Genomic DNA, 23321 nt, shown 5'->3' with positions numbered 1-23321 from the left:
GAATTATTCTTGCAGTTACAAGCCTGTGCTGGTCAGGACACAGTAAGAGTGGGTTTGAGTGTATTTTTGGTACATTCTTGAGTCTGTTTCAGCTCCTATAGGTTTTGAGCAGGGGTGGGGGTTTTATTGCATGGGACCATGAATTTCTCTTCGCAAAAAAATTTCATAGACAAATTTAGCACAGGACAGAGTAAAAATCAGTGATGGGCTTACATTATTTGCAATAAAATAGCACTGAACACTGCCTAGCACGTACCTTTAAATCATAAATGACCTTGGTTTTCTTTTACTCTATTTTTTACTCCTGAGCATGACACTGACAAGGACTTTTTAATCCATCAGACAGTTTATAGACCCTTTCGTAGTCACAAGAAGCAAAAAGCATCTGACTAGAAGGGAATACATGGGGCAAGTTCCTTGCTGGCTATAATTTTGTTGTCATTTCAAGTATTGTGGTAGTATAATTGATGTGACAGGACTGGGCTTTAGACTTGGTCCCTTAGCTTGTGCTCACTTTCAGTTTTAGTCTCTCTCTGTCATTCATTTTGATTGGATAAGATTTAGGTGACAAACATATGCATAGTTTTGAGACTTAGAGTAAGTGTACATAAAATTCAATATTATATGGTGATATAATGTATATAAAACTTACAGTTCCATGGAAAAGGTAATAATTGGTGTCACCTTACAATGCAAGGTAGTGTAGTGTGCTGATCACATAGCCAGCAGGAGGTTCTTTTTTATTAATATTATAATTAAATGATTTTCTGGATAAAGGCCAAAAACAGATGAGAGTTGATTGTGCCTTGTCCACTGTTGCTTGGCTCTATTAGTTGCATTTTCTAAAAAGAATTGACTTGACATCTTGTTTTTACAGGTTGTTATTGATGCCTTCAGATTGATCAATGCTAATATGATGGTCTTAGGACATGAACCAAGACAAACAACTTCAAATCTGGGTCACCTAAACAAGCCATCTATCCAGGTAAACCTAGTGCTGCTAGTCCTGTAATTTGCAAGATTTATTCATCAATTTTGGGGAAAGGTACTTAAAACAGTAGGTTACAAATTATTTGTTGTTCTCTCTATTGTATTTTTCCACATGCATTTATAATTGATGTGATTCATCAGTGGACATGTATATGTGAAGAGTTTAAAATAGAGCCCTAAATTAGCTACTTAAGAGTGAATGCATGTATTTAATGTGTACAGCAAAGATTCAAGTATAAATTTTTGGAAATGCAAACTTTTTAAAGTGCCAATTGATGACATAACATGTGATGCAAGACAAGGGCTGTTTTCAGTCCTACTGAAAAACTGCTGCTTATCAACATCTCATCTTTCTTCAAGTTAAGTTACTCACAAATAAATTACGGAAAAAGTTCTCTCTTTTCTTTTTACTATAAGTTTATAGAGGCTCTTGCTTATTATGTAATCTAGATTAATCCTTGTGTTTTAAATAATCCTGATTTTTATGTAATGCAGTAATTTGCTGGAAAAAATGGTGGAGGAGGATATTCGATGGATAAAATGGATGCTTGATTGGCTTCTGCTGTAATATTTCTTTTGAATACACATTTGTGAAATGTAAATATTCAAAGTTTGATTTCTGAAGTTGACTTTCATTAAAAAGACAAAAGTTTTGGTCTTCACTGAAGCAAGCCTTTATTTTGAGAAATAGCTTCTATCCTGAAACAAGTATCCTCTGGAGTGATTAATGTTTTTATCCCTGTCGTTCTTCTGCCTCACTGATTTTTCTTTTAAAAAACTTTCCCCCCTTACTATGTATTCTAAAGGCATGTGTCCTTGAAACCATGAAGCCCAGTTCCTGCTTTTGGTTCCATTACTTGAACAATAGAAGTAATATTTTGCTAGGTAAACATCCAAGAAAAAGACCATCCACTAGTCAGAGCAGAACTGAGGTAATGGCTGAATTTGTGTTCTAAGAGGTCCTAGACCACCGTACCCTTATCTGGCAAAAGATAAGTTGTTTTTTTGTTGCTACTACATTGAAACTCTTTGGTGTTAATAAAAATGCTAGCAAAAAAGCATCTTAAAATTAAAGGCTGTCTGCTTCAGGAGGCTGTGTTTTACTTTTGATTTTTAAATTGGTCAAAACTGCGAGCAATAATGAGTATGAAATAAGCAGCTAATACTCTTGATTGGATGTAGGCAAGCCCATGCTTGCATGTTTCAGGGCTTTCTAACTGAGCTTTTCTAGACCATGTGTAATGCTTTCCCTTGGAAACCCCTGCAGTATTGTTCAGCTTCATTATTTTAAGATCACTGTCACTACAGCGTGGCATATTTTGGCCATGGGATTTTGGGTTTTTGTTATTAAAATGGGTAGTTTTTGTTTGTGTTGATTTTTTGCAAGCTGGCAATGAGCTGTTGCAAATGTCACTGTTATGATAAAAATCATAATTTTAAATGGTACTCTGTTTCTAAAGCTGCTGCAAGAGCTCTTGCAGTGCTGTTTTACTTTTATTTTAAGCCTTGAATAAAATTCTAACTTAGTTGAGGACAGAAGCAATCTAAATACTGATTTCAGCTGGGCTAATAGCAGGAATTATAAGACATTACTTAAAATCTCAAGAAGAAGAAGAATAAAGTAGTACATGCCTTGGCTTCATTCCCTTTTTGTGTGTGTGTGCTTTTCTTGAGTTCCTTTACCAACAGCTTTTTTACGGTTGTTTACCTTTTGCATTTGCCCACTCTTTTAAAGGGTAGTTTTTGGAAAGGGGGAGGAAAGGGAGAGAACAGCGGGAGAAGGCAAACCTGTTTGTCAAACTTTAAGAACTTGAGAAAACTTCCTGAATATCTACACGAGTTTATACACAAACACCAAAACCTCATATGCAGTCGTTTTGAGTGAGATGAGAAAATGGCAGTGGAAATTACTTACCGTCAGTAGTTACAACTATAAATTCTGTTATTGATAATAAAGCCTGTATTTTACAAGCTTAATTAAAAGAAGTTGCACAAGTAATAGTTTTATGTAAGTGCTAATTATCATAACTTTTCGAGTCGTTTTTTATCCTTGTATATATGTTTGCAATAGAAATCTGTTTAAAATGCATGTATGAAAACATTTTCAGCTTTCAAACAGATAATTTTGTAATGCTGAAATATTAAGTTGCATAGGATGCAAATACACATTCATTTTGTATAGCTAGCTCTAAATATATATATTTAAACTTTAATAGATGGAATGCTTGAAATAGAAGATTTATCACTAATTCAGCATATTTTATGTATGATTTATTGTATCTTGTTTGTAAATGTATACTTCATATGTAAAATTCTATTTGAAAATAGACTCTGTTAGTTGCGATGAGGATTGATTATAGAACTTTACCTCCCCAAATATTAATACAACTCACCCTTAAGTCATAAATGTAAAAGGAAATATCTAATACGAGTGAGCAAAATAGAAAATACATGCATACAGCTATCACTAAAGTTAATCTCAGTTGATCAGACTGTATTTGCAGAGGGCATAATTATAGTGAAAAAGGTGGTTTGTCTTTTTCTTCATTTACAGTTAAAAAATAAAATTAGTTTTGATATCCAAGGTTAATTTGATACACATTGTCTAACTGAGGTTTTTGCTTGCTTCAGTTAATCCCTCTTCATGTTGTACCCTGGAGAATGAACTTGGGAATGTTGACAATGGTTATAAATAAATAGATAGCAAATAGTCTTTTGTTTGTAGCAGAATATTTTAATAGGAATGATAACCAAATTTATTGAGAGAGAAAGGATTTGAGAGAAATATGTTTGTGCATATGTATCGGTCAAATGTTTGAAGGCAGTTACCATTTTTTCTTATTATAGTTGCTACTGTGTGAAAAAAAATCTGTGGTTTAGAAATAGAAAACATAACTGTCAGTTAATGAACACAAAAAGAGAAATAGAACCAGGTATGTTTGCTTCATATCTCCTTGTAGTCTCTGCATTTTTTTCTTGGTGTTTTTCCCTTTATTTGAGTGGTGTTTAAAGATGTTTATATTGAAATGAGCTTTCTCCTTCCGATATTTCTTCATTTCAGTGGTGGGTGATTTTAATTCGGTTTCTCCCCTAAATTTTGCAGGCACTAATCCATGGACTAAACAGACATTACTATTCCATCACCATCAACTACAGGAAGAATGAACTAGAACAGAAGGTAATTGTTTCAGCTTTAATTCAGAGTACCACAAGCATTATACAAACTATTTAAATTTTGTGGCAATACTCTGATTTCAACGGCTGTTACTTTCTGTAATTATTTTAACTCTCCTGGAATAGGTGGCTTCTCTTCCAGAAAGCACTTGAATGAACAGTCATTGTGATAAAACTTTCCAAAATCACATTCTAATGACCATATAAATAGTTTGATAACATTTTTGTCCACCTTATGGAAAGTTGTCATGCTGTTCTCTGTACCTAAGCTTGTACAAAGTTTCAAGTTTTCAGTGATGAAGCTGAGAGACATACTAGCTGCCTTCAGTTTTCACAGGCTGGAATTCCTGAAGCTAGGAGAATTTTTAACTGTGTTTTCCAAAAAGGAATGTATAACCAAGGGATGTTGGGTTTTTATTTGCTGTAATCACAGAAGGTACTTCCAGTCGATACAATTGCAACTCCCCAAGACATCACTGAATATCAGGAAGTAGTGATGTCCTGCATTTACAAGAAGGAATATTATGGAGTTACTGACAACAAATGTCTTTTGCTATTTTTACATCAAACTTCTTCAGGTTACGTACAAAATCTAGCTTGAGAGTCTCAACCAGGAAAACAAAAAGGAAAAAAAAAGCTTACATATCATCTACAGAAGTTAATTCTTGAAAAGCCAGATTCTATCCTGTGTATGTTCTCTGATGTCTGTGCATTTTCATAGCCTTGTTAGGGTTATAAATTGATCTCAAAGCTTATGATGAAATGATCAGAATTGTATTTTCACAGAATTCAGACTTTCTGAGTTACAAGTAATAAGAAAAGAACCCAGTTTCAAATAGTGGAGGAATATGTGTGCAAATTAAGGAGTTGGAAAGAATGTGTGAAATGCACAACCATTTTTAGTGCAGTATCAGACTTCCAAGACCTCACTGTTACTGAAAAGAGTAACTGATTGAACAAAACCAGCTCTCTCAGGAAATGTCGGTGAGGCTTCCAGGGCATTATTGTTTCCAGTAAAATGCAACAATTTGCCAAATCCAATCTTGTCTGAAGTTCCAAGTGTGTATAAAGCCATTTATGGCTTTATATCAGTGAGTTATTACCTTTGCAAGTAGGAGAATACTTGACCAAGTTAGGAAGACTTTAATCTGTGAGGGAACAACTCTCATATCTTTCATGAGGCAGCTTCATACATATCCTAAACCCCCCTTGTGATGGTGGTGATCTGTTATCTCCATCTGTAGTAAGAAGAGTACATGCTTCATGTATTAGATTAGGAGCTCATCACACCAAACCTTAATTTTAAAATCAAGATAGACCAGCTAAACTGTCCATATGCAGTTTGCCTACGACTCCTTCTGTCAGCAGCTAAGATCTTGCTAACACAAATTATGACACAAACTTTCTACTCATTTCACATGTTCCAAAGCCAGGTTGCTTTGGAAGCTCTACATAGAATGAAACAGGTATTTTTATTCAGGTGATAGCAATTATAGGGATTACCAGTTCTCAGAAATGTCTAGTAAATGTTCACAAATTGAAGGCAAGCTGAAACTTGTTTGCTGAAGGAGTCCTCCCTATTGTCATCAAGTGTGCAGAAGATCCACAAAATACACTTCCTTTATTCATGAAAATAAAGAAATTGCTATTGCTATTGTTCCTTTGCTCTTTCAAGATGACATGAAAGTGTCAAGTAAAACCTTCAGATATATATGTAATAGTGCCTGCATTTATCACCATCAAATCTCTGCGCATTTTATCCTATGGTTTTTATGCTTGCTTATTCTGTATGAGACAAAGACACACAAGTCATGCTTTGGTCACTTTCAAAGTCTCTTTTATCATAACTGTCAGTTGCTTGCATACAGATCAGATAATCAGTGAAGCCTGTGTAACTACTTTATGAATTTAATCCAAACATTAAAATATTTTTCAACTTCGTCAGAGGCCAAAAGCTTCAGCTATTCGACTATATGGCGGCTAAAGTATTCAATTTTCTCTTAGCCCTGCTACAAGGCAATTGTGCATTCTTAACCTGCAGCAAAAGTAACAAATCCTAGAAAACAAATCTACGTATTCCTGTCAAAGTAAATGTGACCCATATTTTCATGCCTCATTTTCATATTTAGGATTCAAGAGGTTTGATCTTTAAAAGTATACAAATCTATCTTCTACTCTAGTAGAGTAGTTTATCATTGTATTTCCTCTATTTAAACACTGACATTGTAAGATCTTTTTTTTTTTTATATTCTTACTATAAATTGGTTACCTGTCAAAGAGATCTTCATAGTATTCTGAAAGTATTTTATGGTGAATGCTCTAAAGAGGTTTTGTCTTGCAGATGCTGCTAAATTTGCATAAGAAGAGTTGGATGGAAGGTTTGACACTTCAGGACTACAGTGAACATTGCAAACTCAATGAAACAGTAGTCAAGGAGATGTTAGAATTAGCTAAGAATTATAACAAGGTATTCATATCCCATAATGATATAGGGATAAGTGTAGTGAAGTGATAAGTGAAGTAATTAGTTACCAAATTTCAGATGGAATTGCTTAGTTCAGAATGACTGTAGTTCGTGCTAATCAGCTACGTATGGTTTCTGTGGGAAGTTGCCAGATTAGCTCCTCAGGCACTGCCACCAGACTTTTTGCCCTAAACTTTTGTCCAAGTGTTTAGTTACATGCTTTGCTTTGAAATGTGAGTAATCATAGCGATTTTTACTTAGTGACAAGAATGTAAGATTTCTGTAGATCAAAATGAGCAGTTAGTCAAATTTTTCAATCCTTCAGTCAAGGACTGTTTGATCACTGTGGCAGAGTAAAGGTTATTTATCTGTTTCAGTCTAGTAGATAGGCTGTTAAGTATTTAGAACGCATTCCAGAGCCCAGTTCAATGTTCTGTTTAGATAAGAAATTTGTTATTGTTGTAAGTAAGAGGAATCACAGCTGCTTGTCCTGTTTTAATACTGACACACTTAGAAATATTTCTTACAAATACTAGATCTGAAAAAGCATTGTATGAGTAGTAATCATGTCAGTAATTCTTAACAAGTGTTATTTTTTTAACTCCTTGGAAGTCCTTACAACCAAAATTCAGTATTACATTCAGTAGTTAAGTTAGTGGATGAACTTTATGAGGACACTGTATTTGAAGGCAACATAACAGTATCAAGATATATTAAAATAAATTACTTTAAACAGTACAAAAATGAATTAAGATCAAATCTCCAGTAGCTGAAACAGTATAGAAATGCTGGGTTTGGTTCTATTTTATTATTTTAACCGTTTTTAACTATTTAACTATCTTTAACTATTGATACTGCTCATTTAAGATTTTTGCTTACTAACATTTTGGTAAATATGTGACAATAAAACCATTCATAAGTATTTGCCTTGATCTTTTGCACTAACATTCAGTAATTAAAACCACGTCTGCTGAAAAGCTGAAGTACCTTTCCTTTTGACTTTATGAAATGTGTTGCTGTTTGATTTTTCTTATCTTTTTTTTTTTTTTTTTTTTTTTTAAGGGAACAGAATTGTATTTTGAGAATCTGTGGCTTGGGGGAAAAGTAAATGAAATCTGAAACACTGACCTTTTCTGTGTTTCTTTCACAGGCTGTTGAAGAAGAAGATAAGATGACACCTGAACAGCTGGCAATAAAAAATGTTGGCAAGCAGGTGAGGTGTGATGAATTAGAGTGAGGTGGAATTATATGCTTCGTTCATTCTAAATACTAATTTTTTACATGTGCAGAGGTGATTTTAGTTCTACATGCATGATATTTTCAGTGCTTCAAATAATAAATTTATTTTTGTTGGAGGTTGTGCAAGGAACAGGGCCTTTGACTGTAGGTAATTGGCAGAATATCTGCAAGCCATGTTCTATATGTGTTTTTATTATATGCTGAGGAACGGTGTTGAAATTTAGTAGTTTCCCCTGTTCCTTTTTCATTTGTTTTAACTTCTTCTAAGAGACATAAAAACATCCAAGTCTGTCTCAGAGAGACCCAGACTGTGGAGACACTTAGAAAGTGGTGATCATGGAAACAGAGGTGAGGGGGGGTGTTTGTACAAAGAGCCAGCTCACCCCAATCTTCAGTTCATGAACACACTGTCAGTGCTTAGCTCTCAGACACACTTGGCAGGTAGGCTGAGTTCCTTTGTATTGGTGTTTGAGGAAAACTGTTTAGGACCACAGCTGAAACCGAAAATACCCACTCAATTCATTACCATTCCTTTGCAATGTTAGGATATAATGTCTTTTTAAAGACTCAACAAAAAACTATTTCTACATTTGATTTCAACATAAAGATTGAGGAAATGTGCTCTTGTGAGCAAGAGGAGAGCAAAGGAAATTTGTAAGAGCTTGTGCTCAAGAAGGGCAATGAAAACAAGAAATAGCTTTTAAAATATCTAGTGTGTCCTTAAAGAACCAGTGCTTATTGTATTGCTAGTAGCAGTAGAAAAATTTAAAAGATTCTGGATTGCTCTTATGTGTCAGCTTCTAGCAGCAATGTCATAACACATCTGCACTATTGTTCAGTCACTCATGTATTTCTGTAGCATTCAGAACAATGGAGTTTATGCACACCTACACATACATAAATATATACATATAAAATATGTAAGAAGGGTTGTATTTTAAGGGTTATGATGTCATCTCAAACAGAACTTGAGCTTCACTAGTTGTTACACATACGTGAAAAAACTATTTTGATACGATTCTTCAAAAATAAAAGAATTTTTTTCCTGATAAAATTTTTAAGTTTCCTTTAAATGAAAAAAATGGTTCAGTGAAGTAATTTTCAAGTGGGGTTTTTTATGCAACTTAGATGAAAAGCTTTGTAAACAAGCAGCCACTCACAATAGGGATATGATGTTATTAGGTGTATAGTTTGTTAGGAACCGAAAGAATATTGGAGAACTGTCTGATCTTGGAAAAGGAGTTATTTAAGAAGGGCAGCATACACAGATTCAGTAGCAGTCTTCTATATAAATTTAGATGGGTTCATTACATTTTGACATAATTCCATCTTTAAAGAAATTACAATTCCCATGTATGATTGTCTTCCATATTTTAATTTCTTTACACACAAGAATTACTACCATAATACTGTAATAAACTGTAGACATCTTTTTAAGGTATGCGTGATATTTTTGCATTATTTGGAGATTAATTATTTCATATCAGTGGTGAAACTGAAGAAGTGCATGGGTATGATTTTCAACCAAAAATAATCTTATTGTTGCATGCAGATGCCCACAAATGCCTACATCAGTTGAGTAATAGTGTGTAAAAATATGTATTTTCAGAAAATTGCTCAGGCTTAACATTCAATTCCTAAGAGCATTTGACAGGACATTTTTCATGTTTCATGTTTTTATGGGTATAGATACACTAATTTTCTTGCAGTCAACACAACTATTCAAAGACTGTGTAAGATGATGCTTGAATCTTCGCAGGATTAGAGCACACATTTGCAAAGATCTCAAAACAAATTGCAGTGTACCAGAACTAAGATTAAAATATTGGCCTTAGTGAGATGTATAGTAAAATTCACATGTTGTATGTTGTCCTGTAAACTAACTCACATCTGCCACGGTTACTCTTGATATGCTGGATAGAAATTTACTTCCTAAGCCTATCCTCAGCTTAACCGTTAGTATGACTTAATAAAATTTTGTTCATGGGAATTCAGTTATTTGCTAGGTCTTCCTAGAATGGAAAATTTAGGAGCATTACTGGCCTGTGTTCATTAACTCACAGACATCTTGAATAGACTTGAAGTAAATGAAATCTTTCAGAGACGTGTTTCAGTCATTCATCTCATGGCATCCTTTGTATTTCAGGACCCTAAACGTCATTTAGAAGAGCATGTGGATGTGCTGATGACCTCAAACATTGTCCAGTGTTTAGCTGCTATGTTGGATACAGTTGTATTTAAATAACTGATTTACCGTTGGTGATACTTTCTGTGTATATTTGTTTATTGTTTCTAATACAAAACAGAGGTTGTTGAGGCTCTATTTGATTAAACGGAGACACCTGACTTCATTTGCAATGTAAGTGCAGCACTATAACACCTCTCAGTCTAATTGTGTATTTGCTTCAGTTTCTTTATGTCAGGGTCCTCACAGATTCCAAAGCATTCAAGAACACAACGTGGGAAAAAAATGGAATACATTTTCATTTAATATTTGGGGGGAAAAATCAGTAGTACATATATATTTTGATTGTTGCAACATAATAAAAATACATTTACATATCTGTCTTAAGTTCTGGACAGTGTTTTTTGAGAAAGGACAGCGGGAATTAACAAACTAGAAAATTATTAGTAAACATTTGTTTTCCCCCACTGTAAAACTACTGAGATACTAATTGCTAGGAAAGCAAAAATTCTCTACTGGAATTTGGCTCCCATTGATTACTGGTTACTCTCACATGGAGATTAGAACAAAAAAAATCATAGTGCTGAATTCTGAGCACGTACAAAACCAAAAATGCTGAAAATTCCTCTGTCAGTTCTCTTTGAATATTATTCAAACACTAATATCTACAGAAGACAACTGACCTTAAGGAAATTAATTCACTTGCTGATAACTGAATCACAGAACTCTCACAAGCGGTGTCATAAATAGCAGTATTCTGAGAATAAACATTGAAGTGACAGAGGCTGTTCCAGGTTTCATGAACCCACCCTCCTATGAGAGAACACACATGAAATGTCCATATATATAAGTATATGGAAAGAGTCCCAACTAGAATATGACATTTAAAACCATTTCTACTGACTGGAGAGGGAAACACTTGCAGGAAGGCAAGTGGTTTCCTTAGTTTGAAGCAGACAAAGCCAAATATCTGGGTTTGGGGAGTGACTCTGGGTTTTGGGCAGGGACTGATTGGAATTTTTGTTAGGGTTCTTTTTCTCAAGTGTTGGATGTTGCTTAGGCTGATTTGATTATTTTGTCTGGGCAGAAGTTTTCTTTTTCTCTTTACTGTTGGTTTGGGTTTTTGTTTTTTAGTAAACAGGAACAGTAGTGGCAGGCAAATATTTCAAAACTATCTGCATCTCTTGTTGATATTTTTTTAAAAATTGACTTCTTATTTGCATACTTAAGGAAATAACCCTTAAATTGTCTTATTTTCTGGCTTATGGCCCTATTTACTTACACTTTACCATTCAAAGATTTTTCTTTTGTTTGAAATTTCTTATTGAGGCCTTTTAATTTACTATTTTAGACTAACTCTCTCTCGAAGTATATTTAGCGTGCACTTACTTCAGAGGGAAACATGCAGATTTTTGCAGCTGCCCTCCTTATGGCCTTCCCTCTGCCCCCACAGTAGGCAGTGGAATATCAGACTGGGAAAATGGAGACATACCAAACCACATTTGCCTGTGTGTAGTTAAATGGAAGTTCTTTCTGGAGATTCCCACTGCAAACCTGCGGGTGGTTGAGGAGGGCTGCATTCAGGCCTCGCATTGCCGGTTGCGCACGCCCGGGGTGAGATGGGGCAGGAGCTGATCAAGGGACCTGCCCTGGGGCTCGTCTGCCAGAGGGGCTCTGCATCCCTGCCGCTCTCTACTCCCACACACACGTGTAACACCACGAGGGAGATAGAGTTTGGCAGGTCGTGGGTAACATGGCACTGCAGAACAGGAGAGGAGCTAGCGCAGTGCTGCAGTGTATACATGCGTGAGAGGCTGGTGTAAGCAGGGAGACAAACCAGTGAGTCTTACATATTCTAAATTAATTTTGACAAATGTACATCTTGCAGAGGGTAGCTGAAGAGAGTCTGTTGGAGATGCAGATCTCCCGTAGTATAAGCTTGTGCTGTGGTACCCTGCTTTCTATTCACTCCTCAGTTTGACTTGGAGACACAATTTTCCATTTACCAAGATGTTACGTGAATAATAAAAAGGCAGGTTTTTGGGGCATCCTTCCTTATTTTTGTCCAGTGCTTTAGGAGCTACACAGAGGATTTGAAAGAATTGTGTGTATGCCGTAACCTGAAAAGCAGCAGCCCATATATGATGTTGGAGGAAGAAAGAGATTTTCAAGCAGCCACCTTCTGAGCCTCCAGCCGCAATGGAGCAGACCTTCATTAGCAGCATGACCCCTTGTCACCTGTCAGCGTGAAGGACGGGCATATTGTATTAGCAAACCTCACTCCATTCTATGACGATTCTGTAACACCACCTGCCATTGCATATCCCCCCTATTATACCAGTTTAGGAGTTGTGCACTGAAGATTTTTGGCATATATTAGCACTTCCATGTGATTGGCAGTATACCACTGAATTCATTGCAGCTCTGCATCTATATGGCTGTAGCTCTGTAATTCAGGGCAGCATTTCCGAGGGTTTATCTGCATTTCGGTCCATCTCCTGCCTGTATAAGTCCATTACCCTTCTGTTGTTGCAAACAGGAAAAGGAAAGGGTGAGCACTGGTGAAACAAGTGTCGGAAACATTAGTTAGAACTGATAATAATGAAACCGTTTTCTTAACACTGAAAGAAGGTGGTGTATGGAAAGTTGCATGCGCTGAACCCCTCGAGTAGAACAGTAAACTGCTTGCTTTTTGCTTCATAAATTGTCTTATTAGAATAATTTCCTTGCAGAGATTGTGTGTACGTCGGCATCTATGAAGTACCAAATAACCAAAGTAGCTCACGGTTAAACAACAGAAAAATAAATGGCCACGGGATTTGAGAGCATTGAAATACACATTCTGTCAAGTCATCCTGGTTCTAGTCTTCTCTGGATCGGAGTTTGCAAAGTTTCAGTCTGGCTTCAGGCAGTTATGCGGTGGTTCGGTTTTATTATGTAGTGGTTCAGGCTGCATTATCTGTCAGTGAAATTTGAAGCCAGCTGCTGATGTCACCTGGGAAGACATGTGGTCTGTAAAATACCTGAAGTCCAAACCACTAAGGGGACAACATTAAGAAAAATGGAACAGGAGAGCTCCTGCCCAGATAAAAAAACCCCAAACCCACAAAAAACCGAAAATCAAACCCCGTGCTTTAAACTCAAAGGCAGGCTTCCATAGGAAGAGAAATTGAGACTGGTGCTTGGCAAAGGCGGGGTGGCCAGCGGGCCCCCTGAATTCTTCAGGCGCAGCTTTGCGCCTTGGAGGGTCCCGCTTTCAATAGCCCGAGGCTTGGCCGCGCACAGCGCGGGACCCTCCGGCCGGTCCCTCCGGTCACTGCGAGTCCCCGCGGCCCCCGCCCGCCTGGGAGCACAGCCCGGGCCGCCGCTCCCGCGGAGACCCCCCTGGGCAGAGGGTGCCGGCGGCTCCTGCCGCAGCACCATCATGGTTTGGGTTTCTCAGCTCCGATCGACCCCGCGGCCGGGGCGGGCCGCAGCCCCTGGCAAGGGTGCTACCAGAAATCTGCCCCTCCCGAGAGCTGCCCGCGGGACCGAGTCACTGAGGGAAAGCAGGCACCGAGACGAAAGGAATCCGGAGACGGATGGGGAGGTGGACGCCTTCCACGCTGTTTTGCTGATAATCTCCGGCATTACGGCTCCCAGATAAAATATTTATTTACTAAAGAACCCGTAAACATCGCGGCAAATACATTAGGGCACTTCGGCTGCGGGGCTTATGATTATTTCAGAAGTTAAAAGAGATGATACGCGGCCACTGTCAGCGGGCACGGAGGGTGGATTTTCCCCCGCGAAACAGGCATGGGTGGGAAGGGTGGGGGCGATGCGCCGGGGATCGCTCAGAAGAGCTGGGGGAGAGGGACTGCGCCCCGCTGGGGACAAACCGCGGGGGTGAGCTGAGGGCAGCGGCCGCCGAGCCCCGCGCTCCCCTCGCTATTGCTCCCCAGAGCGCCCAGGACCCGCTCTTCTCCCTGACGCACAAAGGTGGGGTATACGCGCGCAATATTTGGGGAATCTCAGGGTTCGGATTTATTTTCCAGCCGTAGTCAAAAAAAAAAAAAAAAAAAAAAAAAGCTAGAAAGGTCACATAATAATGAGCTCTCACAGCAAACACTCTTCCCTTCCCCCTTTCCCTTCCTTCTATCTCACAATAAAATCATCTCCTTCAATTTGCCATGATCGTCGCGACCAGGAGCCAGGTGATTATCCTAATTAATGTCTATCTAATTAAATTACTGTCAGCGGTTAACCAATGGCAGAAGCCGTTTCATCCTCTCCACAAGCAGCAAGATCAAAAGTGAGTCTTTCCTGATTGCTGCATAGTGTCAATTGGCCAATCTCTTCTCCCTGGGAAGGAAGGGAAAAAAAAAAAAAAAAAAAAAAAAAAAAAAAAAAAAAAGTAAATCAAACGTTGGGGAAGCATTTGGTAGATGAAGTGCTTTCTGCCTAGTGTGGGTCCCAGGATGTCTAGCTTCTGATACTAGGAAGCCCTTTCAGATCCAGGGACTGAAGGGTTATTACTGTGGTGCTAGAGCTATGCAGCTGGAGCATTGTCTTTCTCCCTCTATCATGCTCTCCAAGAAATTTCTCAATGTGAGCAGCAGTTACCCACATGCAGGCGGATCTGAGCTTGCCTTGCATGATCATCCCATTATCTCGACCACTGACAACCTGGAGAGAAGTTCACCTTTGAAAAAAATTACCAGGGGGATGACGAATCAGTCAGATACAGACAATTTTCCTGACTCCAAGGACACACCAGGGGACGTCCAGAGAAATAAACTCTCTCCCGTCTTGGACGGGGTCTCTGAGCTTCGTCACAGTTTCGATGGATCTGCTGCAGATCGCTATCTGCTCTCTCAGTCCAGCCAGCCCCAGTCTGCTGCCTCTGCTCCTAGTACCATGTTCCCTTATCCCAGCCAGCATGGACCTGCTCACCCAGCCTTTTCCATCGCCAGCCCCAGCCGCTACATGGCTCATCATCCTGTGATCACCAACGGAGCTTATAACAGCCTCCTGTCCAACTCTTCTCCGCAAGGCTACCCCACGGCGGGCTACCCGTACCCCCAGCAGTATGGCCATTCCTACCAAGGGGCACCTTTCTACCAGTTCTCCTCCACCCAGCCGGGGCTGGTTCCCGGCAAGGCTCAGGTCTACCTGTGCAACAGGCCACTCTGGCTGAAATTTCACCGGCACCAGACGGAGATGATCATCACGAAGCAGGGAAGGTAAGCCACCGCGCGGACCTTTCTGGGTGTCGGGGCTGAGCAGCGGACTTCGCCGGGGGAGCCGCCCGGAGCCACCGCCGCCCCGGCGGAGCTGTTCCCCCGTCACCGGGGCCCCTGCCCTGGTCGCCAGGAGCTCCGGTGCGGGTCCCCGCCGGAGTGTGCTCCCGCCGGAGCCGGTCCCAGCCGGGGCAGCCCTCCCTACCTCCCCGCAAGTTCCCGCGCCCGCTGCACTCAGCCCTTCCCCGCGGAAAGCTCGGCACTCCGGGGACGGGGCTTCTTTTGATTTTTATTTCCCAGTCGCTATCGGGAGCCGTGAGGATAAAGCACAACGGCTGGGTGCTCTGCGTGTGCCTGTCGCTGCCGATGGCTTGCTTTCCTTCTTCCCTTTCTTTTTCGTTTTTTTCCTCCCTTTTCTTTTTTGTCCTTTTTTTTTTTTTTTTTTCTATAGGCGCATGTTCCCTTTCCTAAGCTTTAATATTTCTGGTCTCGACCCTACGGCTCACTACAATATTTTTGTGGATGTAATTTTGGCGGACCCCAATCACTGGAGATTTCAGGGAGGCAAATGGGTTCCTTGCGGCAAGGCGGACACCAATGTACAAGGCAAGTTCCTCCAATTAACACTTTTCTCGACACATATGTAGGTGAGAATGATTAATTAATGCCATTGCGGACTGGCTCTGGCGACTTCTTAAAAGCAAATGGGCCAACGATGTTTTTTTTAAAAAAATAGGAAAAAAAAGGAGGGTGGAGGAGAAAGTAAAAGGTGTTCGGGAAAAGCTGTTTTAATACTTTCGTTTAAAATGAAGGGAGTTTTGGCAATAAAATATTATCCACTTAACGGGGTCCTTCACCCTCGTGTGCGGATGCAGCGGCAGAACCGGGGTACAGACGAGAACTGTGATGTGGTTGTGTTTTTTGTTGTTTTGCTTAGGAAACCGGGTGTATATGCATCCCGACTCCCCCAACACGGGAGCCCACTGGATGCGTCAGGAAATCTCCTTTGGGAAATTAAAACTTACAAACAATAAAGGAGCATCAAACAACAACGGGCAGGTCAGTGGGGGAACGCAGACGCTGCCAGAATGATTTTTATTTCTTCTAGTTAAAATCCTACCGTTTCCGAAAGGACGTGTATTTTTTTTTTAGATCGTGTCGTTAGGTGAAAATAAAAGGGGGGTGGTGGTGAGAAAGTCCTCCCATTTCATTTTGCCATGGGCCTCGTCGGCCCTGAGCGCATTGGCCAAGCTGACACCGCTGTTCGGTGCGGCCGGGGAAGTCCGCAACCGTCCTGGGGAGGCGGCGGCCAGCGGGCATTGCTCTCCTCGTCCTTCTCGCTCTAATTTCATATTTTCTCCCCGCGTCCCCCTCCCTCCTTTTGCCATGCCTGACAGATGGTGGTTTTGCAGTCCCTTCACAAGTACCAACCTCGCTTGCATGTGGTGGAGGTGAACGAAGACGGGACGGAGGATACCAACCAGCCGGGCAGAGTGCAGACATTCACCTTCCCCGAGACTCAGTTCATTGCCGTCACCGCCTACCAAAACACCGATGTAAAGAGCTCCCTGGTTTATTCCTCTCGCGGTCTTCCCTCTCCCCGCAAGGGAGCCCACCAGGGATGGCCCGGCTTCTGCCCACCCTCCCTCGGGTCTCCGGCGCCGGGAGATGGGGCTCCCTGTTCCCCACTTTATGCCAGCCCTCCCTGGCCATCCCGAGGGCGGCCTTAGCCGCTCGGGCCGCCTTCGCCTCAGGAGCCCCCTCCGGGTGCTCGCAGCGGCATCGCCCTTCCCGCCAGGATGGGCGCGATTCTGCCTCTCCGCCCGGGGCTGGGCGCTGGCCCGCGACATTTATCTCCCAGTCGGAAACAGCTTAGTTAGCTGTTAAGCTGTTAGCTTAAGCTTTATGTCTGCAAAGATCAATTAACATCCTCATTGATTGCGCCGGGGGTGACGGAGCAACTTCCTCAAATTAAAAGCTCGTTAATGCCTGGATGCGTTTCGGAGTGGTCTGGCTTTGCTACAGACTGGTGCCCCCTTTTCAAATGACATATGTTCAGTCCACATTCTCGCTTTAATTATTTTGCTCGATGCAAATGCAAACTCCTAGTTACCGTTCTGCGGTACGTTTTGTCTAATTTCTGGATTTCAGTATATTCATACCCATGCACTAGGAATGCTGAACGCATCTCAAAATATGGGGTTAAATATTGATTTTTCCCGTACTTTTAATAACAACGTAAATCTTAAAATTAGACTGTGATGTCTATAAGCATGCCAGAGCTTATTTTTCACGGTTTAAAGGCAGTATGATTGACTAGAGTAAAGCCTGGTCCTTTAAAAACGTGTTGGCTGCAGTGGGGTATATTTTTCAGGCTTTCACAACGTGTGCTCTGCTCCTCTCTTTCCCTAGATCACGCAGCTGAAAATAGACCACAACCCTTTCGCAAAAGGATTCCGAGACAATTATGACACGTAAGTAAACCGGATTTTTACTACCCTTTTGCCGGCTGCACACACATGTCAGAGGGGGGAGATTTAGGATGAGGGCTGCCTCATTTCACACCGAGATGTGTCATGTCAGGCTTTTCTAGAGCCCTCCGGGAGGGAAGCACACGCCCGCTCCGGCACAGGGGCTGTCCCTGCGGCGAGGCCCTGCGCAGCCCTGAGGCCGCTTCCGCGCCTGGGGCCGCGCTGTCCGCACCTGAGTCCGCATCTCCCTTTGGCACTTTGCGGGGGTTTTGTTGTTGGTTTTTCCTGGCACGTATCTTGGCGCCTCTTTCCAAGCTTGTGCTAAGGGCTCCGAAAGAAGCACCGGAGCAGCAGGGACTCGGTCCCCGGCAACCCGCCGGGTCTGCATCATTCCGAGGTCCGCAGAGCCGGAGTCCGGAAGGAAATGTCTTCGTCTCGTTTTATTCTTCTCCGGGGTTGATTTTTTTTCCCCTTCTCCCTTCTGGGTGGAGCTAAAGCCTCTGAAGTTTTAATCGCTGTTTGTCCCTGCTCTGCCTCTGCACGTCCGCCTCCGAGGCGTTCCCAGCGGTCTGACCCCCCGGCCTTGACGCCCGCGCCGCAGGCGGCTGGTGCCCCTCCGACTGCGGCTCCGGGCCGGCATCAACGCTCAGCCCCTGCCGCCGCCTTTCGCGGCCCTCGGGACAAAAACGGGGGTATCCCGGCCTGCAGGCCCTGTAGGCAGGCTTCCCCTGACCCGGGGTACGACCCGCCCGGCATCCCCCTGCCGTACTTGGGGCAGCGGGAGGTGGTGGCCGCAGGGCTGCCCATACACCCGAGGAGCAGACGACAGGGATTTCGCCTGTCCCGCTGCAAGCTCTGGTCTGTGGCACGGGCCTCCGCCTTTGAGGACCCTTTTTCCTCTCTAAACTGTGGCGGGCAGTGGCCTCACTTGGCCTCGAGCGCCTCACCCCGTGCGTATCTTAAGCGCCTGCTTCAGCCTCTCCGCTGGACCGCGGTCCAGCAGCCACCAGCAAGCTGGCTTGCAGGACAAGGGTGGAAACTACGCCGAGAGCTGAACTAGTGCGAGAGGGGCCCGGGGCCGAGCTCCAGCTATCCCCAGGGAGCAGCTTGTGGTGCGGTCGCTCTCCCTCAGGGGGGGGGGTCGCCGAGGCTGTGGCGAGGAGCAGGTCCGCCACCGGGAGGGCAGCGGCGGTCCCTGGTGCCACAGAGGGCGGCAGCCGAGCCTGCCCCCTCTCCAGGAGCTCTGCGGGAGTACGTGCGGCCTTGGGAAAGGCCTTCGGCCCCAGCTAAAAGTGCTTTTCTCTTTTCGATAGGGGAAAAACTTTATAGGGCGTCACTTGAAAGGAGACGGGGGGAGGGGGAAGCTTCAATGTTGTCTAGCACGTTGAATTTGTTTAAGGGCCAAGTTTATTTTGGATAAGAAATTCCAGGAGGCGTGGAGGGTTAATTAAAGCACAGTTTTAGCCTGAATTAAATACAGATAGTAGTTATTCATCCATTAAAGTTTTCATAATCGCAAATTGCAGCCCAGCATGGGAGAATTATATATAGGCCAAGCAGGGAACACTGGAAGTGTCTGGCTTTACATTTCCTACAGTAGGTGTTTAAAGATTAGCTTAATTTAAAATCAGTAAAATGTTGATGGTTCGTCTGTGACTCCCAATAATAAGTGTTAAACAGCCGATAGGATTCCATAGTCTGCCACTCATGCTGCTCGCGGCAAATGACCGGGCTGGCTGCCTGTTGCACATGTGGTGGGACCGGTCAACGTGTCAGCGCGCGGGATTTCACGCTTTTGGGTTGTGGGTTTGGAACCGAGAGAGGGATCTCAGTCCCGTCAAGGAATGGCCAGCCGGTTCAGAAAGATTTGTTCTCTCTTGCCCCCGTCTTTCCTTTTCCCCGTTAAAGGCCCTCGGCGCGGCCGATGCCAGTGGCCAAGCCCGGAGAGGAGCGCAGGCTCCCGGGCCGGGCCGGAGCGCGCTGGGACGGCGCCGTCCCGTTCGTCCCCCGAGGGCCGCGTTCGGCCGGGTGCCGCGCCGAGGAGGGCGCCGGGCTGCGGCGGACACCCAGCTCTCTCCCCTTCTCTTGGGCAGGATCTACACGGGCTGCGACATGGACCGGCTGACGCCTTCCCCCAACGACTCACCCCGCTCGCAGATCGTGCCCGGGGCCCGCTACGCCATGGCCGGCTCCTTCCTCCAGGACCAGTTCGTGAGTAACTACGCCAAGTCCCGCTTCCATCCCGGGGCAGGAGCCGGCCCGGGGCCCGGCGCCGACCGCAGCGTGCCCCACACCAACGGGCTGCTCTCCCCACAGCAAGCCGAGGACCCGGGGGCCCCCTCTCCGCAGCGCTGGTTCGTCGCCCCCGCCAACAATCGCCTCGACTTCGCCGCCTCCGCCTACGACACGGCCACCGACTTCGCCGGCAACGCGGCCACGCTGCTGTCCTACGCGGCCGCGGGCGTCAAGGCGCTGCCTCTGCAGGCGGCCGGCTGCGCCGGGCGGCCGCTGGGCTACTACGCCGACCCCTCGGGCTGGGGGGCCCGCAGCCCCCCGCAGTACTGCAGCAAGTCGGGCTCCGTGCTCTCCTGCTGGCCCAACAGCGCGGCGGCGGCGCGCATGGCCGCCGGCAACCCCTACCTGGGGGAGGAGGCGGAGAGCCTGGCCCCCGAGCGGTCCCCCTTGCCGGGCGCCGAGGACTCCAAGCCCAAAGATTTGTCCGACTCCAGCTGGATCGAGACGCCGTCGTCCATTAAGTCCATCGACTCCTCCGATTCTGGGATTTACGAGCAGGCCAAAAGGAGGCGGATCTCCCCCTCGGACACCCCGGTGTCCGAGAGCTCCTCGCCCCTCAAGAGCGAGGTGCTTACCCAGCGGGACTGCGAAAAGACCTGCGCCAAGGACATCGGCTATTACGGCTTCTACTCGCACAGCTAGGCGCGGCCGCCGGCCCGCCGTCCTTTTGCACAATAACTCCTCCGCGTTAGCGCACTGACCCCCGCCCCTAGCTGCCCCATCCGTGCCCCGGCCCGGCAGGGAGGCAGGCAGGCAGGCTGAGCCGCGGCCGCGGCCGCCGCCGCCTCCCCGCCCCGCTCCCCGCCCGGTCCGGCGGCGCCCCGGGGGCGCGGGGGGCACTGCCGCACCGAAACCCACTGATCAGTAGGATGCTTAGACTCTCAAACCGTACAGCGCTTCCTTCCTTTTACCACGGATGGATTCTAGGGGAAACAGTAATAGTGGGGAAAACAGCCTGTGAAATGCCTGTACATAGTATTTATTTTATTGTAACAGATTACTTTTCTTTGGTTCGGTTTATTTATTTGTTTGGATTTTTTGTTTTGTTTTCATTGTTAAGTCATAAAACTTAGATCCTGTTTAAATTTCTTTACCCCATTCCCCGCTCTTTGCTCCCTCTCCCTCGTGCCCCTCCCCAGGTAAACACTCTTCCTAAATGCCTCTGGAAATGTCAGTGATCCATAGCTATAGCAGCGGGTAATGGGTTTCTCACTTTCTCTCCAATTCCTCGCATGAAATAATTACGTGGTGCCCTGGGCTAACACAGCTAAGGAATAGCTCAGCTTTCCCTTCAAAAGAACAGAAATACGTCTCATAGGAAAGTCGATTAAAAGAGCATAACGCCTTCTGGAACCAAAATTAACTGCCTCTTATTTTTCTTTGAAAGGAATAACTCGAGATCAGCAATATTATTATTTTTGTGGAATCCCCCTTCCCCTGCCCCCAAGTGCCAAATCCATTACTGGTCCCTGCAGGTGCCAAATATGCTAACAAACTATTTTCAAATTTCTTTGCAGTTCCCCCGTCTTTCTTTATATTGCTGTAAATCTTTGTAATGAATAATCTAAAAAGAAAAAAAGAAAAAAAAAAAAAAGAAAAAAAGATATAGACGACTGAATTGTTGGTAACCATAGTGTAGTCCAGTGAAGATGAGTTGTGAGTTGTATATTTTACTGCATTTAGTTTTGGAATTGACTTTTTCATAAAGTAGCTAACTGAGATCTGACTTCCTGGGGAATCAAATGCACATCGAAAGTAAGAGTGATCATTCTTGTAAACCTCTTATTATACTATTGAAGGAGAAGTAATATCCCTCCAGGACTCCCTCCCCGGCGAAGCAGAATAATAAGTCTTCGAATTTTGAGTAGCAAATCTATACAATTAACGCATTTTTATATGGAAGGAAAAAAAAAAAACAATTACGAACTGAAATATGCATCGGGCTAAATATTCAGTCTAGATTACACTCGACGGGGAAATTTCCTAATAGAAATTCAGGGTCATAAACGTGTGTATATTTTTGACTCTTCTGTAAATCGAATGTTGTGATTTTTATATTTGTTCTGTTACGTCTGTGGAACTGAATAATTTATACCAGTACATGCTCCATTGAGAAATGTTTCGGTTTTTGCCCGTTTGTATCGTCTGTGTATAACAAGTAAAATAAACCTGGCAAAACGTTAATGTCGTGTTGGATAAATCACTTCGCCGATTTGCAAGTAAGGGATCGGGTGGGATCACGGGGAAGAAGCTGGCGGGCTCGCTCGCTCTCGGCCCACCACGAGGCTCTGGAGCGGGAGTCCCGCCGCTGCTCTCCCTGACGGAGCTGCTCCGCTTGCCCCGCGTTTGTCCTTTTTTGGGGGGGTGGAGGAGCGTAGGGGACAGTGCTTACATCGCGTGGCCGAGCGTGGAGGTTTGCAGTCGGTGAAAGAGGGAGATGAAACCCCGTCGGTTTTCAGAGGTTTATAATTATCCCTGTGTTTGACGCTTAAAAACGCTGACAGCACTTTGCAGGCGGGAGAGGTGCCTGGCGCGGGGCGGGGGGTGCCATCGCTGGCGGAGCAGAGGTGAGGGACGCAATGCTGCCCTCCTGCAGCCTCTCCTCGCCTTCCCAGGGCGGGGGCTGCCCTGGCGGAGCCCCACAGTGCCCCCAAGGCGGGCTCCCTTTCGGGAGAGCAGCTTGCCCTATGCGCGGGAGCGGAGGCCCCACTCCTGCAGTACTACCTGTCCCTCTGCGACATTCCCTCTGCCCCCTTTAGAGACAACCACCTGTGGGCTTTAGGACAGGTGCCGGCCCGGCACCGGCGTGGACCGAGTCCGCAGGGGCTGGGGGGTAACCGGCCGGGCTTACTCTTGGTTCCGCGGTGGGGTAAGCGCGGCGTGGAGCCGTCAGAGGTATTCTGTCCTGCCGCGGTATTGACGGGGGGCACCTGAGTACCCCAATTGCGTTCCGTCCCCTCCACCCCCGCCAAAGTGCGGGTCCCGAGTGGGGCCCTGCGCGCCCAGAGTCTCCTCTGCCCTCGAGGGGCCGGGCGGCCGCCGACCCGTGCCCGTTGCGGGGAGCGGTGCCCGCCCCGCGGTGCCCTCGAGCTCAAGGGCCTGCCCCGGGACCCCACCCGGAGAGGGGCTGTGGGGGCAGTGCCCCCAGGACCGTCCCTCGGAGAAGCGCGGGCGGTGCGCGTCTTTCCCCAGCCGCCTCTTCCCAAGCGGCGGGGGCCGGGGCGCCGCACGCGTCCCCCCGCGCAGCGCCCGCACCTCTCCGCCTCCGGCGGGCCCCAGCT

The 23321-nt window shown here is 44.7% G+C and overlaps 2 protein-coding genes across 5 annotated transcripts in view; both read left to right on the top strand.

Moving 5' to 3' along the window:
* PSMD14 (proteasome 26S subunit, non-ATPase 14) overlaps positions 1-10439 on the top strand; it is a 46760-nt gene extending 36321 nt beyond the window's left edge. For all 3 annotated transcript variants that reach the window (XM_053982011.1, XM_053982008.1, XM_053982010.1), the window contains 5 exons: positions 878-985; positions 4094-4168; positions 6506-6631; positions 7779-7841; positions 10014-10439. In XM_053982011.1, the coding sequence (XP_053837986.1) occupies positions 878-985; positions 4094-4168; positions 6506-6631; positions 7779-7841; positions 10014-10112 (471 nt within the window). In that variant the 3' untranslated portion in view covers positions 10113-10439. The remainder of the gene's footprint in view (positions 1-877; positions 986-4093; positions 4169-6505; positions 6632-7778; positions 7842-10013) is intronic.
* A 3979-nt stretch (positions 10440-14418) lies between these two features.
* On the top strand, positions 14419-22224 carry TBR1 (T-box brain transcription factor 1). 2 transcript variants are annotated; one of them, XM_053982054.1, is made up of 7 exons: positions 14419-15277; positions 15726-15880; positions 16212-16333; positions 16672-16830; positions 17687-17748; positions 19839-19956; positions 20062-22224. In XM_053982054.1, exons 1-7 carry the CDS (start codon positions 14586-14588, stop codon positions 20680-20682), a joined length of 1929 nt encoding a protein of 642 aa, XP_053838029.1. In that variant the 5' UTR covers positions 14419-14585; the 3' UTR covers positions 20683-22224. The 2 variants fall into 2 exon arrangements, with proteins under 2 accessions (XP_053838029.1, XP_053838028.1); XM_053982053.1 differs by having other exon boundaries at positions 19839-22224.
* Positions 22225-23321: the final 1097 nt, after the last annotated feature.

Source organism: Vidua macroura, chromosome 7 (genome assembly GCF_024509145.1).
Source record: "Vidua macroura isolate BioBank_ID:100142 chromosome 7, ASM2450914v1, whole genome shotgun sequence".
In the NCBI taxonomy this organism is placed as follows: domain Eukaryota; kingdom Metazoa; phylum Chordata; class Aves; order Passeriformes; family Viduidae; genus Vidua; species Vidua macroura.
This window is presented reverse-complemented; position numbering and strand designations above follow the sequence as displayed.

Bases quoted from the DNA above. Each gene is read 5' to 3' on its own strand.
- TBR1 (XM_053982053.1), top strand. From the start codon at position 14,586: ATGCAGCTGGAGCATTGTCTTTCTCCCTCTATCATGCTCTCCAAGAAA. The intron at 16,334-16,671 runs GTCAGTGGGGGA...CATGCCTGACAG, and splicing joins CATCAAACAACAACGGGCAG to ATGGTGGTTTTGCAGTCCCT. The intron at 17,749-19,838 runs GTAAGTAAACCG...TCTCTTGGGCAG, and splicing joins TTCCGAGACAATTATGACAC to GATCTACACGGGCTGCGACA.